The sequence below is a fragment of the Condylura cristata genome, unplaced genomic scaffold (genome assembly GCF_000260355.1).
Source record: "Condylura cristata isolate star-nosed mole 26May11 unplaced genomic scaffold, ConCri1.0 scaffold00001, whole genome shotgun sequence".
NCBI classification, from domain to species: Eukaryota; Metazoa; Chordata; class Mammalia; order Eulipotyphla; family Talpidae; genus Condylura; species Condylura cristata.
The window spans coordinates 49,742,382-49,767,583 of record NW_004567102.1 but is presented as its reverse complement, the minus strand read 5'-3'; the positions used below and the strand labels follow the sequence as shown (position 1 = coordinate 49,767,583).

Genomic DNA, 25,202 nt, shown 5'->3' with positions numbered 1-25,202 from the left:
GACAGTTGGTCTTATTGCAAAGAAAGTTGCATTCAAATCTGGCCACATCCATTCACTTGTGTATTATATGTAGTGTAGTGATTTTCACACTTTAATAGCTGGGTTAACTAGCTGTGACAGAGACAGACCAGGTGACCCATAGCCTAAAATATTTACTATCTGAAAACATTTGCCAGTCTACAGAAGATTGATCAAACTAACAGCTCCTATTTATCTTTGATCTAAAAGCATGACTTAAAATGTTACCTGTTCAGAAAGTATAAGTTACCATATCAGACTTAGTTTAACAGTTGCCAGATATTTCATTGGCACAAAATTACTTTTTCCTATTTTTGTCTTAGACTTTTCTTAGATATGTCACTGTTTAAATTCATCTTTATTGATTGAAATTTTATTGAATAACTTTTATTCCTTTTTTATTTTAGCTAGAAGTTATTTTTGTAGCTATACTTGATTTTGCTTGTACTGATAACAATTTTTCTTGCACACAAGATCTTATGAGTGCTATCTTATGGATGGGTATTAGAGACCTTGGTAGTTTATTCCAACTTTTAAAAAATTAAAATATTCACACAGGAGATCTTTAGCTGGGTAAAAGTTGTTTGTGGGGCCCTCCCTGGTGGCGCAGCGGGTTAAAGCACAGCACTGAGAATCTAAAGCCACTTCCTCATGAGTTCGATTCCCGCCTGCCCCGGAGGTGACCACATGGCGTGGCAGACTTCTCCTGGCCCGCCCGCTGCTCCCCTCAGCAGTGTACTTCGCCGATCTGCCTGTTCTGCTCCCCACTATGTCTCTGGTGAACCCTATCACCCTCCACATCTCTGGCCTGTACCCCAATTCTGTATGAATAAAAAAATAAATCTTTAAAAAAAAAAAAGTTGTTTGTAAAAAACATGGGTAAATTGGAGAAGGTTGGGTGTAGCTACTCACTGTTACTTCTTCCTACAATACCCTTTCCATACTTTTTTGCCTACTTAACTCCTACTTATGTTTTCATGCTCATTTCTATTGTCAGCTTCTGTAAAGCCTTCCTCCTTTTATTTTTTTAGCCATAATTATTTATCAAAACCCCAACTATTTCCTGGCACTATCCTGGGAACCTGGTGATCATCCAGCAAGGCTAGAACAAGTTATGGACTTTTCTGTACTTGTCCCTGTCTTCATAGATCTTACAACTCAGAACTATTTAAGACAGAACTATTTAAGTTTTCATGTTCTCATAGTTCTTTTTCCATTTATAAGCATTTTTGCCCTCATATTTTATCATAATCTGGTGTAGTTGTGGTTTATGTATTCTAATAACTGTAAATTTCTCCTGGTTAGAGTACATAACATGCAGTATGGTTGTAGGCACAGAGTAGATGAATTAAATACTGACTGAAATAACTTCTTTTTTCCTTCCTAATACTACAGAGAAGCAATTTTAGCAGCTTTTTATAGTTGGCCACTATAAAAGTAGGACAAGCACCTTTTACTTATGGAAATAGATTTTATGTTTAAGAATTTTTCCATCTAAAAGAAGGTGAAAGATATTTCACCTTTTAGAGAGTATAATTGTAACTGGTCAAAATTGAGGCATAGCAACTAGTAAATTTATTTCATTCAGAACTGCACCTGTAGAGCATAGCAACTGAACAACAATTTAAACAATGTTTGAATACTTTCAAATGCTAATTTTAATTTTTCAGATCTCTGTGAAAGAGAAATAAGAAAAGCTTTTGAAACCAAGAAAACTCATTTAAGGCATACTGTGCCTTTCAGTATTTTTTATGGGTTTTCATTTTAAATGTAAAAGTAACCTTGTGGAAAAAAAGTAAGAAAAGAAAGTAGCATTTTTATTATTTACGAGACAATTGTCAGTGTATGTGCAGGCTCTATTCTATTAAATATCAAGTTGTTTTCCATTAGAAACTAGTGATTTGAGGAAATGGCTAAGACATATTTTTAACATACTCTATGACTTTGTTTTCAGCTTTAGTTATCTGAGTACACTGAGAAAGAGAAGGTGGCATTTAATAAATTACATAGTTCTTCAAATGTAGATTTGACTGTTAAATATGATTAAAGATTTACTATTTCAAGTATGGTTACTTTTTTGAGCTAAGTAACTTTTGGTAGAAACTACCTGTTTTATTTGGTAGTGTATCCATTTAACTTAGTACTGACTTTTATGAAGAAATTAAAGAAAGATGATTTTTTTAATTTTTAAAAATAATATAATAGTTTATTTTTACATCATTTTGTGCCTTTTTCCATCTCAGTTGTAATCCCCGTGGGCTTCCCATCACCAAATCACCTGTGTGCCGTCACCATAGTCCAGTGCACTTCCCTCCCCCCACTGTTTTTGATCCCATTCCCCATTTAAAAAGTCTCCCCCATAAAAAGTCTCTGGTATATAGTTGCTCATTATTATTATTATTTTCTCCCCTGGTCCTTTATATTCCTGCTGTGAGTGAAACCATCGGTATTTTTCCTTTAAAGAAAGATGATTTTTGTAACACGTCAACATTTTGAAAGTAGTTTTGTTTGGTAGATGATGCAAAAGATAAATGCATTGATTCTAGCAGTTGGGGATTTGTGTGCTAGAAACAGTTGGATTTTAACAGAGCAGATTTTACATTGCTCTGTTTTTATCAGTTGCATACAGTAGACTAAGAATCTGTTGGTCTGAGTAGTAACAAGAGACCTGATGTTTACTTTGCTGTCTTTTATCAGTTATGTGACCATGGCAGATCACTATTATCTGTGAGCTGGAGTCACCTTATAAATAGGAGAGTAGTGATTCTTCATAAGACTAAATTCAAGCACTATATATCTGTATATATACATATATCTGAATATAACATATCAACTGTTATATCAGCATATCAAGAATCAGAAAGAACTAGAATCAGAAAGAATTTTTAGGCCAAGGAAGGAATTTAGATTTAGGTGCAGTGGGAAACTGTTGGGGAATTTTTAAGCAGCAGAGTTATAAGTGATGTGATGGTCACCTTAAGGGTGACAGTGGTAAAGATGGAGATCAAATAAGTTTGGGGATCCTTTTGGAGGTAGAATTGACAGAGTCTATTATTAGATTTGAGGAAAACTTAGGGTAAAAGGAAGAAAAGAACCACGCCTGGGTTTTGATTATTGATAGTGGTGCTTTTTATATTGTGATAAGAAATAACAAAATAGAAAATAGGTTTGAGATAGGAAACAAGGCTGAATTGAGTTCAGTTTCGTGACCAAGGAGCTAAAATGTCTCTGCGACATTCACATGAAGATGTATTGAATTAATTATTGCTAGAATTAAGTATTATGTGTGTCAACAGATAGACAAGTCTTAATGGATTTGAATTGGATCCTGCAACTTCTAATTTGTTGTTCATTTACTTTAGTGCCATCTTTTATTATTTCATCTTTAAGGATATGACAGTTAATATTCCCAGTGACACTTACTGAAAAATGGAGCTGCCCTGTCTGTTCTGGAAGTTTCATCATTCTTTATATCCACTAGCCATCCTGTGCTTTTCTTTCTGCATACACCTGAACTAGTCATTTTCCTTTTTTTCTTTTTTTAACCTACAGAGCCATGAGCTCAATAAATTCAGTCTGAAGTTGTGCATGTGGCATTTGATTAAAGCAGTTGTGAAACCTATCTTCCTATTCAATAAATTTTACTGTGGAACACCAAATGTTTTACATATACAAGTTTAAATTTTTTAGTGTCCTACTTTCTAATTAAAATAATGGAAATCTAAATTTTTTATATTTGTGTTTTAATATAAATCTTTAAAGATTTATATTTACTGTGTTTCTGGAAAAAGATTGCTCTTAAAATTATGTGATTTAAATGGATAAATTGGGTAATAATTTGGATCCTAGCCTATTACAGTGCTTTGTGTAGAGTTGGCAGTGAACATCATGGAAAATAAAACTTGTTGAAAAAACATTTAGACAGTTATTTCATAACATACTACAAATTATACTAACAATAGGTTTATTGGAAAGAGTTCATTAATAAGTGAAGAGTCACATGCCCCAGAGTTCATTGATGGTAGAGAATATATTTTGCATGCAAGATTCATATTTGGTTCAGTTTAAAGTTTTCTTTTAGAATGTATAATCTCCTAACATACTGTCAATGTTTTTCAAGTTAAGCTTGGGAAGGTTCAAATACATCTTCCTTTTGAAGTTGGTATATTTTTTAGGGGAATGCAGGCAAACATTTACTCTTGGGTCAAGATCTATTTTTACTATGTGCATTAGTAGCATGGACCCTCTTTTCTTTCTTCCTAAAAAAAAAAATGCATCACATACACATAGTTATATATACACACATAGATGGATAATTTTGGTTTTTGTTTTGAAATTAAGATTTATGATTCTGATTTAAGAGTACAGAAAGCCCCTGATAAATTTGCTTTACTAGTTTTTGTTTTGTTTTGTTTGTTAGCTCCTTATTACTTTCTTCTAGAGTAATATTTTCTCAACATTTAGGCTGTGGGCCAGAAGTCCCTTGATAAGAAAAGCGTCTTAGACCAACTGTATCAGAAACCGGGGTATGGTCCCCGCAACATGTGGTTCAACAAGCCTCCAGATCATCCTTACTGAAGTTTGAAAACCACTGATCTGGAGCAGGACTTCTCAACATTGGCACTATAGAGATTTGGGGCTGTATAATTCATTGATGTTGGAGCAGTGGCAGGCGGGGGCTGTACTAGGAATTGTAGGATGTTTGGCAGCATTCCTGACCTCTACCCAGTCAGTAGATGCAAGTAGCTCACTATACTCCTCACTTGCAGTCATGTCACTAAAATGTAGACATCACCAAATATCCTCTCAGGGGCAAAATCACTCTCTTTGAGGGCCACTTCTGTAGCTGTAGAGAGAAGTGATGGATAAAATTGCTTCTCATTTAGAGAGACCAGTCATTGAAATACCCAAGTTCTGTGCCGGGATCTTTATAATGACTTACTATTTTTATCACAGCCATGCAAGAAATGTATAAAGTATAAAGCCTACCAACCAATTTATACAGTTTCTCATCTGTTCTACTTCTCAGTCTGACAACTGGTATGGTCAGTTGTTACAGTGACTCATTTAGGCTGTTTAGGAACTATGTTCTTAAAACAAAAGAATTTGACATATAAACAAATTAAACAGTTATATTAATCATTAACTTTTTTTTTTAATTGAGGTCACATTTGTTTACAATACTATATATAACTCAGAGTAAAGGATGACACCTCGTCAGGTATACATTACCCCGCTAAATACAGCACCAAGGCCGGTTACTTACATATGTACACACTTACATACACACACACATACATATAGATATAAAACTTTAGCCATTAAACTTATTACAGACTTAGTCATAATTGTTTGTGGATAAATATAGTGACTTTATTTTTGCTGAGGTGATGGATAAAAGACAAATGAAGCAATAGTATGCTGTCATTTCAGTAAGACTAATTGTGCTTAGATTTTTGGAGTCAGTTGACTATATTTTTCCTTTTCCCTTCCTTTCATCTCACTCTCCAGCTTTCTGTGTGGCACTTAATCTAGCTTGTATACCTTAACAGCACTACTGTCCTCTCCCTTACCTTTCATTTAAATTTGTCTAGTCTCTGACCCTTTCCTTCATTATCCTTCCAGACTCTGAATGGCCAAGTATACATTTTAACTCAGTAATCTGTAACAAATGCTGGCCAATGTGTTACCTATCTTTGAGTATCTGTTTCATGTACTTTTTAGCAAAAATATATATTATGTAGTTCAGAATTTCAGAATTTCACATCCCTTCCCTTTCATGCTCCCACCCCTGACCACTGTGATATTCTGTTGATTCTATCTCTGTTCATGCAGACCTGTTCTGGCTAGGGACTGATGATGAGTTCTGGATGCGAGAATTCCGTACATTAGTAATGTCTTTTCCTGAAACAAAGAAGGAAGTGTGGTTCTCTATCTGTACTATTTTCTTATTTAGTCATTAAGTGTCTCTTTTATTGCTGTAGAAACTAGAAGATCTAGAAATCCTTTTATGTGAAAATCACATGTGAATATTATTAAACTATGCCAGTGACTTAATTAGCTTTCAGAAAGTTGCAAGGTTTTAATCCAAACACAGAAAATTAGAAAAGAGACAGCCACAAAAGATGAGTACGAAATCAAACTTTTGTTCATCTAAAATGTAGCATGTCCAGTCAGGTCCTGTTTATTCTCTTCAAAGTGGCGCCCTAATATGAAATATTTCTTCCCATACAGTTCTTGAGGATCCACAATATCCTTAGTTGTGTTTCTTTTTTTTACTCATAGTTTATGTCTATCTTTTCCAGTAGAAGGAAAGCAATAAAACATTTCAAACAGCATTTTTAAGTGGAGTGAATTTCCATAAAAGGTAGCCAAAAGATTTTTTTCATATTTCATATTACCATAAGCCACATTCAAAGCTGGACTTTAGAATTTTGTGACTGTTTTTCTTAAACACGTTTCTTGTTTTTATTGATATACACCTCATGTGGACAGAAAACCCCTGAAGTATTGTCAGCTTATAACACTTATGTAATCTAGGGGCACATGTACACAGCTTCTCAGATGTCCGATAGCACTCCATCCCCACCACCGAAACAACCCAAATCCCGCATCACAGTCCATGGGCCTTCCACTACTGAGTCTCCCTGCCCTTTGGCTCTAGTAGCCTTAATTCTGCAACCATCTTTTTAGGGTTTGTTTGGGTTTAGTTTTCTTTGTTTCTTTGTTGTTGTTGTTTTATTTGTTCCACATGTAAATGGAATGGTCTGGTATTGGTCTTCCTCCTTCTGACGCATTTTCTAGTCCATCCATGTCACAAATGGGAAGATTTCGTTTTCTTTTGTAACTGAGTAGTATTCTGTTGTGTATATAATGCATCTTTTAGCCCATGCATGAGCACTTAGTTGTTTCTATAACTAAGCTTTTTTTGGTAAATAGTGTTTCAGTGAACATAGGAGTGTATATATCCTTTCAAATTAGTGTTTTTGCATTCATTGGGTAGATTCCTAAGTGTGGAATTGTTGGATTTTATGTTAGCTCTGTTTTTAGTATTTTGTCACCTTCCATACTGTTTTCCATAGGTATTAGACCAATCTACATTCCCACCAACAGTGTAAAGGCTTCACTTTTTTTTCACATTCTCTTCTTATATCTTTGATAATAGCCTTTCTAATAGTGTAAGGTGGTATCCTATTGTGGTTTTGATATGCATTTTCCTGATAATATGTGATGATGAGCATTTATCCATTATTTTATTGGCCATCTCTATGCGTTTGCAGAAGTATCAGTTTAGCTCTTACAGTCATTTTTGATCAGGCCATTTGTTTTTTTACTGAGTTGGATGAATTCTTTGTTACATATTGCATATTGACCCCTTTTCAGATCAGTGGTATGCAGATTTTCCCATTCATTATCCTTTCATTTTAATTATAGTTCCTTTCCATGTGCCAGAGCTTTTTAGTTTGATGTAGTTCCATTTGTTTATTTTTGCTTTTATTTCCCTTGATGTTAGATTAAGGTTACCAGAGACATCCTTCAAGTCAGTGTTGGGAGGCATTTTACTATTTTCTTCTATGTATTTTGTGGTTTTCAGGCCTTACATTCAAATCTGATCCATTTTTAATTAATTTTAGTATATGATATGAGATAGTCCAGTTTCTTTCTCAGAAGTCACTGCCCAGTTTTGTCAATATTGTTTATTCAAGAAACTTCCTTTCTCTATTACTTACTTATTATTTCTTACTTACTTTTGGCTCCTTTTTCTTAAATTGACTATCCATATAATTGTGGGTTTATTTCTGGGCTCTCAGTACTATTCCATCCATCTCTTTGTTATTTTCCCACTATAGTTTTTTGTACTATAGTTTTTTGTCAATATCTTCGGCTGTTTTGGGTCTTTTGTGAGTCCATATAAATTTTGGTAATGCTTGTTTTAGTTCTTTGAAGAATGCCTTGGTGATTGTACTGCATCTGTGTATTGCTTTGGGTAAGATGGTCATTTTTACAATATTAATTCTACCAATCTCTGAGCCAGGAAATACCTATTTCTTTTTATAATGTTCTATGTATTTTAAAATGCCTTATAGGATTTTTAAAAATAGATCTTTTACCATTTTTGTTAAGTTTTTTCCTAGATAGTAATTCTTTTTGATGCAGTTGTAAAAGGGTAATCTTTTTTTTTTATTTCTTTTAGGTCATTGTGTAAAGGAATGTAACAGATTTTTGTGTATTGACTTTGTAGTGTGCTACTTCACTACTGACTTATTTTTCTAAAACTGAGAAAAGCTGCATTATACATTGGTCTCCAGTTACCACTGTGCTACCTCCCTTCTCCTTTCAGAGATTTTTGTTATTTGTCAATGAATAATTATTAAGCATGTTCTCATTTATATTTTATCAGATGCATTAGAGATTTGTGACCTATATAATTTCTATAATAAACATTGCAAAGATATAATGGAGTATCTTTTTGAAGTTGGTATTTAAAAATTAAAATAGATTTTTGTGTTTATGACTTTGTGAGTGCAGTGAAAACAAGCTCGATTAGTTGTTAAATTTGTTTCAGGTCCTCTGAATTTAGAAAAATAATAAACTAATTTAGCCTAAGAGAAAAAGCATTTTCTCAACTTAAAGTAGTTTAGAAAGGTGATAAGTCATTGACTATATATAAATCACTAGGTGACTTACACAAGAATATATTTAGTTAACTAATTTTGGCCTATCACTGTGCTACTCTATAAATTGATAGTTGATAAAGCATAATTGCAAGTGTAATTGATAATCACACTTGTAATTGAGTGTATTGAAAGTCATGTTTCCTTTTTTTTATTTTTAACATGGCACACACTTGAGCAGTTGTTTTTTTTTTTTTTTTACATTACAAAATTGTTGAGTTTTGAATCCCTTTTAAGTTGTCAATGGCCCAATTTCAAAATAAATTTGAAATAAACTTTTCTTCATTGATTGAAATACAATATTTAAATTCTGTCTACTTAAAAATAAAGCCAGTTACTGGGATTGACCATTAAAGATTTTGTAACTTGAAGTTAGAGTTTGTGGGCTTGCAGTGTTGATATTAAAATTTATAGTCTGCTCTTCTCAAACATAGTAAAATTAGTTTCTTTAAGTTTCTATAATAAAGCTTGTTTTAACTGGCTCTGTTTATAGACTTGTGCTGTAAAGGAACAACAATATGAATCCCTCATCTTTCCAGACTAGCAAGAATCCTCATTTTATTCTTCACCATGCATATTCTCTCCCTTAATATTTTAAGACATGTTAAGAGAAGGAAGAAAATTAGACAAAATGGTTATTTGTTCTTAAGGGTAATGGAGATGAAACACAGACTAACCTGTCAAGACTAGAGGGACTCCCCCGATGTTAATCTAAATGTTCTTGGACCACTGTTCCTACCACACCACCATTTTATAATTGATCTGTATCTTCATATGAAACACAAAATTTAAAAAGTGTCTGCTGAAATTTACCTAGCTTCTAAATGGAAAAGCAGAGAGGCAAACCCAGGCAGTATGACTCGAGTGTCTGCTTTCCATTCTGTTCTGTCACATTTAGGATTTCTTCTTTTTGTGCCCAAATTAGTCATTCATTTAGTTAGTTAATCATTTAACAGCTACTCATTATTAACTACTTTGTGCCAGAAACTGAAAGCAAAGGTCTTGCTCTCATGGTGTATTTACTTTAGTTGGGGAGAAAGAAATTAAGCATAGAATGTAAATAAGATACAATAAGTTCCCACTTAATATCATTAGGTAGCTTCTTGGAAACTATGACATTAAATGCGGCAACATACAAGGAACTCTACCATTAAGATACTATAAATAAAAGTGAGGTTCTTATTGAACATTTCTGGTCACAAAAGCATCACCAGTGTGCACAAAGCCCCCCTGCGCCCACCCCCAGACACTTGAAATATTCAGTAATCATTTGCATTCATTTTCAAACCCATTCATTTCAGTTCAGGTGTGCAAGTGGCCAGAGCCTATCCAGGCAGCTCAGGACACAAGATGGGCATTAACTCTGGACTGGACACTCTTATAGCATAGACACACTCATATCCACACACACACTCACTCAAGCTGGGACAATTTAGACATGACACCTCTTTGGGATGTGGAAGTTGGAACACCTGAAGAAACCCAGACAAACCTGGAGAGAATATGCAAACTCCACACAGACAGTCACCCCACTGGGAATCATTGTTTTTTTCTCTTCGTTGTAAAAGAATGATAATGAATGACATGACATTATGCTGTAATTGAAATGATGATAGTGTTTAGAATAAACAAGTAAATCATAGCTGGGATTATAAGGGTAAGTCATTTTTGATGAAACTTAAATGACAAGGAAAAAAGTAGCTACATAGAGATTAGAAAAGTGGGGATTTCAAGCAGCTAAAACTGTGATATGTGTACAAGCTAGTATTTTCCAGGAACAGAAAAGAAAAATAATTTGACTTGGAACTTAGTAAGTAAGCAGATCAGTGGGTAGTATAGTCCCACAAGAAGGCCTGGAGCCACTGTTTTAAAGGAGTGAGGACAACTGAAAGGAGTTGCTTCCTAAACAGGAGGTATTTAAATTAATTAGCATTGTGGTTATTTGTTGTATAGTTTGGATAGGGAACAGTCTGCCCCAAATACAGGTAATATGACCTCTAGTATTTAACTTAAAAACTGTATTGTTAAAGTACATTGTAAAACAGTATTCCTTCTGGCCCATTTGAAAAGTATTTGGAACTGTATTAATGACATGTTTTGGTGTATGTTTAAAAACTTCTGGATGAGTGTAGAGGAGATACAAGTGGAGGGACAGACTTTAGGCAGCCGTCACAATGGTTCACATGAGAGATGATAATGATTTAGATGAAAGTTCTGGAAGTGACAGAGAGAATTAACTACATTCTGAATATTTTGATTACTTTCCTTGATGCAAATTTTCCAGGCTACTACTTTTATAGGGCAAAGGGGAGCGGTGGTAAATTTCTTTCAGTTTATTCAGACAGTGAGAGTCCAGGTTAAAGTGTCCTGGGATACAGGTTTTATTGCTCTTTTGATTCACTCAAATAACAATTCCCCAGGGTACAGTTCTATTGCCAAGATGAGTGTTTATGTACAGGATTAATGATTAAGCTTCCCCAGGATTGGCATTCCTCTCAGCTTTAATGTAGAGGCCAGCCCACTGATCCTGAATACTTCTATCTTCATGATGAATGTTCAGGGACCTTGAAACCTTTTCAAGAGTTCTTCCTTGGGTAGGGCCTCTGCACCAAATATCTCAGTAACTTTAAACCTCAAACTGAAAGGCTTATGGCAGTCTGTGCATATAGTTCTGGTGAGCAGCAGCCCAACACCAAGTAGATGTGCAGCAGCAGAGACAGCTATATAGTTCAACCAAACTGCCCTGTTGACTTAAAGCCCCTTAACTGAACTGAACTCAGAAGGCACATCAAAGAGACGTTTAAAGGTAGCAAGTCATTTACTTAATACACCTGTGTTAGGTACCTCAGCAGTAATTACTATTCCCTTTACTCTTATTTTGCCTTATAAAAATGCTTACTCTGGCCCTCCCTTGTGGCACAGCGGGCTAAAGCACAGCACAACGAAGCTTAAGCCACTTCTGCATGAGTTCAATCCCCGCCTGCCCTGGAGGTGACCACATTGGCGCGGCAGACCTCTCCTGACCCGCCCGCTGCTCCCCTCAGCAGTGTATTTCATTGATCTGCCTGTTCTGCTCCCTGCTCTGTTTTTCACCCTCCGCATCTCTAGCCTATACCCCAGTTCTATATGAATAAATAAATAAATCTTACCAAAAAAAATGCTTACTATATTACATATGAAAATAGGTCTGTATTTGGATATGCTTTCTGTTACATATTTTGAAAGCCTCCGATTAAAACACTGTGTACATTATATGACCACTTGTAGTACTGATTTGAATAATGTTGCTTATGCAAAATTTTGTGAAGAATGGGTTTCCCTTAAAAGTAATTTTCAGTCATTGTTTTTTCTCTTCAAAGAAGAGCTTAAAGTCTCTTTTTGTGCTCCTCTGACCTGACACTTACTTGGGGTGTTACACATATGTTCTGTTTGACATGACAGTTGTTGAAGGCCAGCATTGTGGATAGTATGCACATATGAAGCCATTTCTCAACTTTTCTGTAATTTGAGGGTCCCAGCTAGTAATACCACATTACTGAATTGAGGCCAACTAGCAGTTCTTACACTCTGTAAGATGTCCTTTGTGACCCCAAAGGGTGGTGCTAGGGAGCTTTTAGATACACACGTGATTTGTGGCATTAGAATGTTAAAAATTATTTTTGCTTTGAGTTCTTAATGCATAAAAAATTGAGTGGAAAACTAGCTACATCCTTTTAAAGTGACTGTTTTTGAAAGTTGAGATTGATGTGCATTTACATATAATTACAGTTTAAAAAGAAGAACTAAAAACCATTTTGCTTTTGTTAGTACTGTTTTCATGGCCGGCTGACAGATAACCAATTCTATAGTTGTAATATTTGAAGTATTGCTTGGTGACAGGTCAGTATTATTAATTATTATTAATAGAGAGAAAGGTAGTAATTGATCCTTATTCCAACTTTATTTTAATTATTGACTAGGGGATTGAGAAATATATGGTACCATTAAATACACTGTGAAGCATTTGGTTTTATATTCAATCTTAGCACTGATTTCCCTTTTTTTCTATTTATATCTTTCTTATGAATTACTATCACTTGTAAATGTCAGATTATTCTTTGTTGGATTGTTTTTAGTATAGTTGAGAAAATGTGTATCCTGTATAAAAAGGTGACATCTTTATAAGAAGAGATTAAATGCTAGTATTAACTCAGACCTTTTATTATGTTTTAATATCTTTTGCACATAGTTATATCCTTCTGGGTCTTGTCTGAAGATTGAAATCACACAGAAGATTAAGCAGGGTAAATTTTATTTAAGAAATTATTAAATGCTGACAAAAGAATACCAAAGAGATAAGAAAACTGTAACACAGGCTAAAGGAAGAAGTTCACACAAGGTACCCCCTTCCCAAGTCTGTGTTTAGAACTTGTTGGAGAAAGTATCCTCCAGTTCAGTGAGTTAGAGAAATTCGCTGTCTTGCCCAGAATGGAGCTGATCTGTAGTCACTAGGCAGTCGGGGCTATCTGGATATAGGGCATGGGTGTACAAGGGGCATGGCAGCTCACAGGAAATTACAGGTTAGCTGCCCATGTGACCCTATTATGGAAGAAATCAAGGTGCTGATAAGGATAGGGGCCTTCAGTGTGGCTCTGCAGGCAGTTCCTTTTTCCTGCAGTGTTCTTTCCACTCTATTGCGAAAGCTTAGTGTGTGTCATAGTAGAGATACTTAGAGAAGTTGTATCCACTATGGCTCTGCATTGTTAATGGGTGAATATTGGATCTGAGAGTAACACTCAGTTGATAATGGGAATAATAATGTTCTTTTTTTCAGTTTACTTTTTTGCCACGTAGGTATGAAGAACTTTTTACTGATTGATTGCCTTTCTGTACTTCTATTATTTGTTTGCATTTGCTTCTCTTCCTTTAGTGATGTTTTAGGGTAGGCACTGTCCTTGTACTGTTGTATGGTTAGCAGCATCCCTGGTCTGTAACCACTATATAGGTGGCAGTCAAAATGTCCCCAGACACAGTAGGCAGCAAAATCTTCCCTAGTTAAGAACACTGCCTTAAACCGTGTTTTTCTCTCTGTTAGAAGCTATAAATTTTAACAAAGATTTTCTTGTTGTTTTTAACAAATTCTATTAATAAAAGAGGATGTCTTAAATAATTATAAAATTTTATTTTTTGGAAGAGACTTTAGAAATTAATTAATCCTTTATTTCACTTATAAATAAATTAAGGTAGAATTTTGAATTGATTTGTTTCTAGTCACCCAGCTAGTTGCAGATCTAAGGGCCTCAAGTTTTTTCAATAAAAAATTATGTTCATAATACCCTATTCATTGTTTGACTCAAGTGTCCATACTATGCATGTACTGTGGTAGGTGCTAGAAATTTCATGATGAGGCATTAGTTATTAAATCAATAAATTTCAGGTCTGCACATACAAACATTTTTTTAGCTAGCACATGCTTACTTAATACTTGCTGTTAGAAAAGGACTATTTTAAAAGCATTGAAAGAACAATTGATTCATATATGAAAGGACTGTGGTCAAAGGATATATTCTTAACATTAAAATGCAGGTTTGTGGTTGTAACTGTTGAAACAGTTGCAGACTTTGAATCAAACACCAAGATTCTGATCCTAGTACTTACTAAAAACCTGGGCTTTTGTTGTCATCTCTGGAATTGTGCTGAAGTAACTGGGTTATAGATTATCCTAACACATAATGTGATCTTTAACTTTATTTGGAGTTGAAAATGAGAGAAAGCCTAGAGCCAGTTACCATTTTTTAGAATAGAAGTTTAGGAAGAAGCAACTCAACTTTTATTCTTTATATTTATGATGGCCTAAGCAATATGAATAGATAGGTGGTAAATTTGATTGATATGTGTACAGGAGTAGTGACTGTGTTTTTTTTTTTGTGTGTGTGGCTTTTTTTTTTAACTGATTTCACTTTTATTTCTTTCTAAATAGTCTAATTTCACTGTAAGTATTCTTTCCTAAGAAGAGGTGTTTTAATAACAAACTGATCTGAAACTCTGGGCCTATTCATGTACTTTTCTTAGTTTTGATGCCGAGATGAATTCAAGTAAATTTTAAGGTAGAATTCTGAGTGAATTAAAAGTTATGTAAAGAAATAATGCCCAAAATATGAAAGAATATTTACATATTATTTATCAGTGAAAGAGTTTGTATACAGAATACAATGAAAACTCTTATAACTCAATAGTAAAAGGACAGATAGCCCACTTAAAAAGGAGGCAGTGGAGACACTTCTCCAGAGACAATACATAAGGGGTCAATAAATAAATTAAAAGATACTCAGCAGAGTTGATCGTTAGGGAAATGTAAGACAGAAAGTAAGTAGATAGGTTGACACCCATTTGGATGACTATTATATTAAAAAAAAAAAGAGGGACAATAGCAAGTGTTGACAGGATGTAGACAAATTAGAACTATATTTGTTGGGAATGTTCAGTGCTTCAGCCTCTTTGGTAAATAGCTAGTTAACTGTTTGGCAGTTAAACAGTTCCTATATGTAACTCCACAATTCCACTCTTAGGCATATACCCAACAAAATTGAAAATTTACATCTAGACAAGTGTTCATATATGTTATTCATATAATAATCAAAAAGTAGAAACAGCTTAAATGTCCATGAACTGATGGATAAACAAAATTTGTATTTCCGTACAATATTGTATGACTATAAAAATGAATAATGTCCTGATACATGCCTCAGCATGAATAAACCTGAAGACATACTGAGGGGGGAAAAAATGCACACAGGTGTTACAAAGACCAAATATTTTATAATTGTAATATATGAAATGCACAGAATAGAGATAGAAAATAGGTCAATGATTTCCAGGGGCTAGGAAAAGAGGGCATAAAGAGAACTACTGTCGGTGAATAGGTATGGAATTGTTTGAGGGGCTTCCCTGGCTGCACACCGGGTTGAGTCAGCACTGTGAAGCTCTCCATAGCCACTGCAGCAGAACTTTGATCCATAGCCAGGGAGCTAACCCACAGACCTCTTCTGTCTTTCCCGCTGCTCCCCTCAGCAGTGTATTTAACTCAACAACTGTTCCATTTCCCACTCTCTCTGGTGAGTCCTCCTACCCCCTGCACTTTGGGCCTGTATCTTACTTCTTGTATGCATACATATTTTTTAAAATAATGAATATGCTAAAAGCCTCCTTGAAAGGGTGAATTTTATAGTATGTTGGATTATATTTTAGAAGAGTTGCGTTTTGGGGGTTTTTTAAAGGTTATTTATTTAGTCATACAGGACTAGGGTACAGGCCAGAGATGAGGGTGAGAGGATTCACCAGGGACAGAGTGGGGAGCAGAGCAGGCAGATCAACGAAGTACACTGCTGAGGGGAGCAGCAGGCGGGTCAGGAGAGGTCTGCCACACTATGTGGTCACCTCGGGGCAGGCCAGGATAGAACTCATGTGGAAGTGGCTTAAGCTTCTTAGTGCAGCGCTTTAACCTGCTGCTGCACCACCAGGGAGGGCCCGAGTTGTGTTTTTTAATTGAGCCTGAAGTTGTTCAAAAGTTAATCGGCCCTCCCTGGTGTGCAGTGGGTTAGGCTGCAATACTGCAAGCTAGCTGCAGCCGCTTCAGTGCAAGTTCAATCCCTGTCCCCGGAGGATTCAACTGCACAGCAGACCTCTCCTGTCTCTCCCACTGCTCCCCTCAGCGGTATACTTCGTTGATCTACCTGTTCTGCACTGCCTCCGACCCTGTCTCTGGTGAAGCTTCTCACCGCCCCTGCACCTCTGTCCTATACTCCAGTTCTGTACGCATAAATAAAATAAATCTTAAAAAAAAAAGTTGGTTAATCAGTCTGAGAATAAATTGCAGTTGACAGTTATTTCCTGAGTCAATTTCACACTTAAAAACCTTTCCTACAATAACATTGCTTTGCTGTTTAATTTTTACTGTATTTTATATTTTGATTTTGTTTCTCTAAATAAATTATGGTAACAACTTAGGTTGCTTAAAGCTGCACCTTTATAATTTTGACTATAAAAATAGTTAGAAACAGACATTGACCCCTTTATGATATTGTTTGCCTTGGTACCACAAATATCTATTACATATTTTGGATTTCTCTTATGAAACAAATGTTTATAGTTATCTAGGGAGAGGAAACAATAATGTAGACAAGATCAGTATTGTGTTGCTTTATGTTGAGTTATAAAAATAAATTTTAAAAAAACATTTAAGTGACATCCTTTAAAAAAATCTAAGGGAGAATGTTTAACAACTTTATCACTTTGAGGTATTATAATGTTCATTTAAAATAACAGGTAAATTTATCATTGCAGATAGATTTGACCAGTTTTGGGCCATCAATCGGAAACTCATGGAATATAATGCAGAAGAAAATGGATTCCGTTACATCCCTTTTAGAATATATCAGGTAGGAATTAATACTTTAACAGTACCACTTATAAAGCCTCAGGCATCTCACTTCCTAAAGCATTCTAGTGCAAAACTCTTAAGTTCATAGTAACTGAACAGTATTTACTAGAGTTTCCAGATTTTTTGTGGCAGTCAAGTCAAAGAAGATACTCTGGAATATTTGACTCATCCGTTGACTGTCAGTATTCACAGATTCTGTATTTATAGATTTGCCTTCTTGGTAAAATTTATTTGTAAGCCCAGAGTCACTATTTCTCAGTGCTCTAATGAATATATGCAGAGGTCTCAAAATTTGCTTTGGTGCACACACATTCCGTACTTTCATGTTTCTGCTCTCATACTGTGAACAAGTGATTTCCCAATCCCTTTGGTGCTACTTTTCACATTGTTGTGTTTTTGTTAATGATTTTCTATTTAAAATGACTGCCAACATAATGCTGAGGTGCTATATTTAAACAGAAACATGTAAAATGGCTTTCTATTGAACAGTTCAAGAATATGCTGTGGCCAGAGGCTCACAGTAACCCAATCCTGTATTTCCCCTAACAGCAATGGTTCAATATTTGCTAAGTCATTGTTAGCAGTAATTTTATAAAACATAATTACTGCAAATGAGAATCACCTGTATTTGTTTTACATCATGAGTCTTCAGTTTGTATAACAAAATATGTAATAGGCTTTCCTTATAGCACATTTTTATGGGAGAAACAGATTCCTTGTTTCTCTAGAGTATTTCAGAACTCCATTGTGCTCAAAATATAGTGAATACTTTTGTCAACATTTGTTTAGGGAATGGAACCTGAGAAAACAAATTATCTCTATAATGAAAAAAAAATTCCTATTTAAAAAAAGAGGAATTGGAGGGCCCTCCCTGGTGGCACAGCGGGTTAAATCACAGTACTATGAAGCTAACGCCACTTCAGCATGAGTTCAATCCCCGCCCCGGAGGTGAGCCACATGGTGTGGCAGACCTCTCCTGGCCCGCCCACTGCTCCCTTCAGCAGTGTACTTGGTCATTCGGCCTTTTCTGCTCCCCACTCTGTCTCTGGTGATTCCTCTCACTGTCCCTGCACCTCTGGCCTGTACTCCAGTTCTGTATGCATAAATAAATAAATCTAAAAAAAAAAAAAAGAATATACCAGAAATCCAAAGCTTACTCAAAATTTAGTGTAAGAGGGACAATTAAATTTTACAATTTATCTGTGTAAAAATATAATAGTGTCCATAAAGTTGTTTCCTAAAATGTCATTCATAGTAGCTAAGGACAATGTAGCATAAGCCTTGATGAAATAATGGGAATTCTAAGACTGAAAAGATTTTTAGGTTACTATATGGAAGACTATGTTTATCAAATAAGAAAAATAATTGATGGAGCAATGCACTTGGGGATTGGAATGAGTAGTAAAGATTAAGAAAGGTGGTTTGCAGAGAATTATTAAGGAAAAGTAGGGAAATTGTTCCTATGCATGGGGGGATCCCAATGTTCTCTGTATAGGGAAGAATAAATTCATCTGTTGAGATGAGGGATATAACAATTTTAGAGCTGTTGTTTGATAGTGAACAAATAAATCAGTTTCTACAAATGCATGATACATATGCATGAAACAATGTGGAAAAAATTACAGGAAGCCTAGCTGTTTGTATTGATAGAAAAAATCAATACTGACCACCAACTTATTCTCTAAGAGAATAATTTCATGGAGCTAAATTCAATAGCCATATGCTTTAGTTATTACACAGAGAAAAAACCCCTTTCCTCTCCCTCACCCCCCAAAACAGGAAGAAAAGAGCCAGGTTTTATCAACCAAGTATAGTATTTATATTGAATAGGCTTCTTTATGTTGTCTGTAAATCTCAAAAGGTGGAACTACTTCACTATCTGCATTTAAATGCAGATTTAAAATAGTAAAAGTTATCGTAGAATTTAAAAGTAATCTTTGTTTTCTGACTGGGTTTTAAAATTTTTTAAGCAGCAATTCTCTTTGAGGCTGAGCATACTTAGAAGGAGAAAATTGGAATTGACGTAGGTGGTTTGACTTCTCTTTTCCTAGGACCAGATGTTGTAGCATTAACTATTTATAGAAATTCTACTGAACATTTTAAAAACCTCTGTGTCAAGTCTTAGCTAGATTCTGTGCTTTGCTGAAGTTAGGTCATTCTTGATCTAACTCACATTCTCGATAGACTGACTCCTTCAACCAGCTAATGAGTTCTTTGAAGTCAGAGTTACATTAAAAAACAAAAATGTGATAGGATTTGGCACAAGATTTCATGCACTATAAGTTCTTCCTAAGACTTACTTAACTGAATCCTGGAGTGTTAAAATCCACTAAAGATCACATAATTTAAAACTATAATTATAAAATAAATCTATAATTCATTTATAGATAAAATATGGTAACTTTAATATGAATGAATGAATACTGTTGTCATAGCAGAAGAAAACAAAGCACAGTATTAACTAAAATGATGAGGGAAGAGTTGGAGCAAGAGGAAGAGCTGCTGGAAGTGTTACCCATGATAGTGCACAGTAAATCAAGATCACAGTTTGGCCTCATTCATTTCCTAGAAAATCATTTTGACCTGTTTTTTCATTGATTCACTATTTGTGACTACACCTAAACCTCACTCAGCTCAGAAGGTTGTAGACTACTTGAGATGTAAAAGCTAGAGTACTTGCTCTTGAAAAAAGAGTCATGTTTCCTGGAAAGAGCACTGGGGCCAGTGTCTGGGAGGTATGACACTGACTATCTGCCTGTGTACCCACAGGTAACTTAGCCTCTCCAGCCTTTGTTTCCTTAGCCAGAAAATAAAAGGGACCTGACAGATGGATTTATACATCTGGTTGAAGCTATTCTGTAAAGATGCCATACTGCAGGTTTATATGAGTGACTTTTTGTTTTTAAAACATCTTAAACTCATGACTTCAGAGCAAATTTATTTTTGCAATAAATACAGTCCTGACCTTTAGTGCATTGCTTTGACTGAAGTTTTTTATGGTGTCATGTGACTTCTAGTTATTTCTAAAAGCGAAATTTATATTTTTCTACTGGTTCTTCTTTATCATGGAAGCTAGATACTTGTTTTGTGCCTAGGTTCTGGCATATAGAAGGAATTTGTAAATTTTCATTAATTCATTAAATTAGTCACATCATTAGTAGCTGATTTAGGTCTCTTTTGCCAGATGTTCCGTGGCAGCAGATCATAATGCATCCCCAGAGCCTACCTTGAGATCTTATTTGTGGAATTAATTGAATAAAATATACTGTATATTCTGAAGACATTCCCTAAAGGAGTTCCAAAACTATTTTGAGGTATATACCTCATAGCATTTATTTGGATCCAGGTCAGGTTCTAGCATGTATTATTTTAAATTATAATATACTTTCTATATTATAAAAACTTTCAGCTGCTAGAAGAAGTATATTATATTATTTTTACTTAATGTGGGGGTTATTGTTGTCAGAATAATAGTGTATATGCCAAGGGGAGGTCTTGCTTTTCATTTTTATGCTCACTGTTCTGGGAGAAATATGGGATGTATGATGCCTCCTATTGAGATGCCATAAGACAGAGCTAGTTGAGAGAGAGAAGGAAAATGGGGAAAAGCAAGGGAGTGTGTGTGTGTGTGTGTGTCTGTATCTGTATGTGCCTGGCGTGAGAGAGATGGAGAGAGAAAAAGAAAGAGAGGAAGAGAATGGTGTTTATAAAGCTCTATAATTAGATAGAAAGTGGGAAGCTTGAAAATTCTCAAAATTGGCGTCGCAGATCCTGCCTGTCAGATGGACTTGTTAAGGCTGCCGACCTTCTCTTTGTCAAGAAGCTGGTGGTTTTGCCTCAAGCAGGAGACAGCTGAGCACATTTTGATTTTCAGTTGAACTAAGTAACTTTCCTGTTCGCGTTTTTACCCTTCCCCAGACCTAGATAAGACAAAGTATGGTTTAATTTATAAACACTAAGTTTACAGGCTAGCAGGGCACAATCACATCACATAAAGTGAAGCCCACCTGCCCAAATAAGCTGATGGAGAGAAAATCTTTAACTGGTGATATTCTTTAAAATCTGACTTTTGTACAGATTGTTGGAAACCTTTGGTTCTTTTTTTATCTAGAGTTCAGTTAATGGGTTCAACATGATTATAACCTAGTGACAAAATTTCTAGTGGTAAAATAGATCCAAAAGTAGTCTAGAGATAGATTATAGACCAAAATGTGTCATCTCTGTCATTTACATAACAGTTTGGTGTGTGAGTTTCAGGTCTACGTCCCTGAAATCCAGGTGCTTCGTGTTAGCCAGTGTTCTAGCGCTGAGGTTACGAGCAGGAAGTGCTTCGGAAACATAACTAAATGTAATTTATAACAGCACATGTAAACAGATGGTGTTGAATGAAGATAATTTGTTTAAAAAAGTCACAAAATGACTGTGAAATCCATAAGCATAGTATTTAGATCGGAGAATGGAAATTAAACATTTAAGCAATGAATTCACATGTTGCCTTGACAGTCTGCCTCATGGCAGAAAAGTTAGTCTTATTCATCCATTCACTCAGCAAGTTCATTTACACAGATATTTGCATGTCATGCCCTGTGCTATACACAGGCGATGCAAGTGGTGACTAATATCATACTTTACTCTTTATAGAGCTTATAGTCTAAAGGTGGAAAAAACTAACCAAGGTGTACAAACATGTAAAAATTGCAACTGTGATTGCTGCTGTAAAGGAGAGTACAATAATAAGCGGTTCCTCTAAGGGCATTTGATGTAGTTTGGGAGGGCCTGGAAGACTCCCTTAAGGAGAGGGTTACATCTGTGATAGCTGACAAATGGATGGAATTAATGTAGGCAAAGCATGTGAGAAGAATCATGTAGGCAGAGGGGACATTGTCCCTAACAGGACTGCCTCTCTGACTTTAGACAGCAGCAGGGTAAGAGGTAAAAGGGAATTGTAAGGGAGTTTCTCTTTAGCCTACAGATCTTTTGTAATCTGAATGACCATTCATAACTATTCAATAAAGATTACTTAAGCACATACTGTGTTCTAAATGTTAATTTTCAAGTTACAAATAAATTCCTCTTAGGAGCAAAGTAACAAAATTACTTTTAGTTTTAATAAAAAGTGCTGATAAATAATGCGTATTTTCTCATGAAACTGACTGAGTCTGCTAATGTTCTTTTTAAATCCAGTTTTATTGGTCTATCATTTATTTATGAAACTATATAATTTGGGGAGGACAGCTTCACATCTTGATATGTGTGTGTGCTTCACTGACCCACCATCAAGATGTAGTACCCCACACTATCATATTTTCCTCCTAATTCCCTTCCCTTTCTCTACTGGTAACCACCATATTTTTCTTTTGGTTATGTAAACTTGAGTAAACTTGAGGTGATAATGATAAAAGTAAGTAGCTTGTCTTTAGAAAAAGTTGTTTATAAGTTACATGATAGTAAAATAAATAAGAATTTTAACTTTTGTTCTCAGAACTAACAGTTCTCTGTAGTTTTTCAATATAAAATTGCGATTCAAATTCCACTTAAATTCTTTTGGGAAGCTTACTCAGCTTTTAAGCAAATCTATCTAACTTCTACTGTAATGTGCTAAAATATTTAAAAATCTAGATACTTAGGATTTAGAAGGAGAAATAGTATATCTTGCAAAGTGGAGCTCAAAATTTCAGGGATTAATTTGTCACTTCCTAGACTAGAGAAGGAACCCAAAATTTAGACTCGCATTTTAGAAATGTTGATTTATGAATTTTGAATGTGAGGGCAGTAGAAATGTGTGGTGAATTATGACAGTGTTAGGACTGTTTCTCTAGAATCGTAGCAGCTTTGGTGAGAAATTATAATATATTATATTATAATTATAATGCTATTCTGTCATTCTTTTTTTATTTTAAAAATAAGTCTAATACATGCAGTAACATCTAGCAGAAAGGCCAGAGAACAGAAAAAAGAATTTATTGGGCAATAAGCTGAAAATGATTGCTCTTTATTTTGGTTTTGGTTTTTTCAGAAAGATACTGAGTGATTTATATTACATTTTGAACTGTGCAAAGATTATTTAGTATACTTTTTTAGCCAGATAAAATGGAACATCTTCCATAGCTGAATATATATCACTTCATTTTTTGGGAAAATACCTTTGTGAAAATTTTTAAAATTTTTTTGTGTAAAATACATCATTTGCTTTTTTGTCCATTTTAAATCAAATACTTTAATAATGTTAAGTGCATTCACATTGTTGTACATCCAGTCTCTAAAATACTTTTCATCCTGCAAAACTGAATCTCTATACTTATTAAATAACATGAATTCGACTACTATAGGTACCTTGTATAAGTGGAGCCATAATTAATAATTTTATGTGTGACTTGTTTATTTTACTTAGTGTATTGGTTTAGTTTTGTCAGTTCTTTTGAGTCTTTTGTTTGTATTCTTTGGGCAAATACTCAGGAGTGGAATTGCTGGATTATATGGAAGATCTAGTCTTAGATTTTCAGGAACTCTCCTTACTGTGTGACATAGTAGTTTTTGTCATTATAAGCAATGCTACAGTAAGCAGCATTACATACATATATATGTATATATACGTGTATATATACATATATATGTATATATGACACACACATTCTTTTAGACCTATGAATTAGATGCCTAGGAGTGATATTTTTTTTTAATTTTTCAAGTCTTTTTTTTTAAAATACCTGGTTACTTTTTAAAGATGTAGCATTTCCAATTTCTACCAAGATGTGAGAGTGTACTTCTCCCCTTATATCTCTGCCATCAGTTAGGCATTATAATTATTTGATATACAGAAGTATTAGGGAAATAAAGAGTATCTCTTTTTTTTTTTTTTTTGAGATTTAGTTTCCCCTGCCCTCCCTGAAGTAAGTTTAAATAGTCATTATTCGAATACCTTGTTCAGCAGGATTTTTTTCTGTAAATTGCTTCTTATTTTGTATTGTCCATTTTCCTTTTGTGTTATTTATTTTGTTTTGAGAGATTTTTTTATCATCAAATACTTTGTAAAAAATAATCTGGTATTATGGGATCTAGATATATATAGTTTATAGCTCTTTATTTAGCAACTATATGGGGTTTTCCTTAGTAATGTATGATTTCTTTCTTTGCTAAGAAGGTGCCTCCCCATACACTTGCAGATTATACAGTTTCCTTACCTAACATTGTTTGTACGATTAATTTTTTTTAATATGCAAGTATTTTAATTTATCTAGAGCTTATTTTTATGTACTTGTGACGCATAGAGGCACAGCTGTATTTTCTTCCAGGTGATAGCTGGTTGTAATAGCATCAGTTATTGCATAAACTCAGGGCAGGTAAAGTTTTCCTTCAGGGAGCCAGAGAGTAATGTTTTGCCTTTGCAGTCTAGATGATCTCTGTTAAACTGTGTAACTGTGTAGCTTGAAAACAGCAATAGATAGTTTGCAGGTGATAGGTATGGTTTGTTCCACTACATCATATTTTTATAAAAACAGGTGGAGGACACAATTTACCTCACAGGTCATTTTATAATGACTGCTGATATAAAATATCTTTTTCCCACTAGATAAAAATTCCACTACTGCTTTATTAAAGTAGTATGACCACTGGTATCTATTTCTGTATTTTTTATTCTTCTCCATGGGTGTATTTGTTTATTCTTACACCAGTTTATTTTCATTTGATTGTAGTTTTTTGTTATCTCCTGGGGCAGTTTACCTGTTACCTTTTTTCATACTTTTCATATTACTCTCCATCATTAAGTTCTCCATATGACTTTTAAAATAATTTCATTCAATCTCCCATAATTTCATTGAATCTCACTGAAATATAGGTGGAAATACATTAAACTTTAATTTTAATTTTGGTAGAATTCATCTTCTATGCTATTAATTCTCAGATTAAAAACAGGCATATCTAGGCCCTCCCTAGTGGTCCAGCGGGTTAAAGCACTGCACTAAGAAGCTAAAGCCACTTGCATGAGTTTGATTCCCGCCTGCCCGGAGGTGACCACGCGGCGCGGCAGACCTCTCCTGACCCGCCCGCTGCTCCCCTCTCAGTGTACCTCCTCGATCTGCCTGTTCTGT

General features: G+C 34.8%; 1 protein-coding gene across 1 annotated transcript in view; it reads left to right on the top strand.

Annotated features, from left to right (window-relative positions):
• Positions 1–25,202, top strand: part of ATG5 (autophagy related 5) — a 96,196-nt gene that overhangs the window by 38,558 nt on the left and 32,436 nt on the right. Inside the window, exon 6 of the mRNA XM_012723484.1 lies at positions 17,016–17,110. Within this exon, the coding sequence (XP_012578938.1) occupies positions 17,016–17,110 (95 nt within the window). The remainder of the gene's footprint in view (positions 1–17,015; positions 17,111–25,202) is intronic.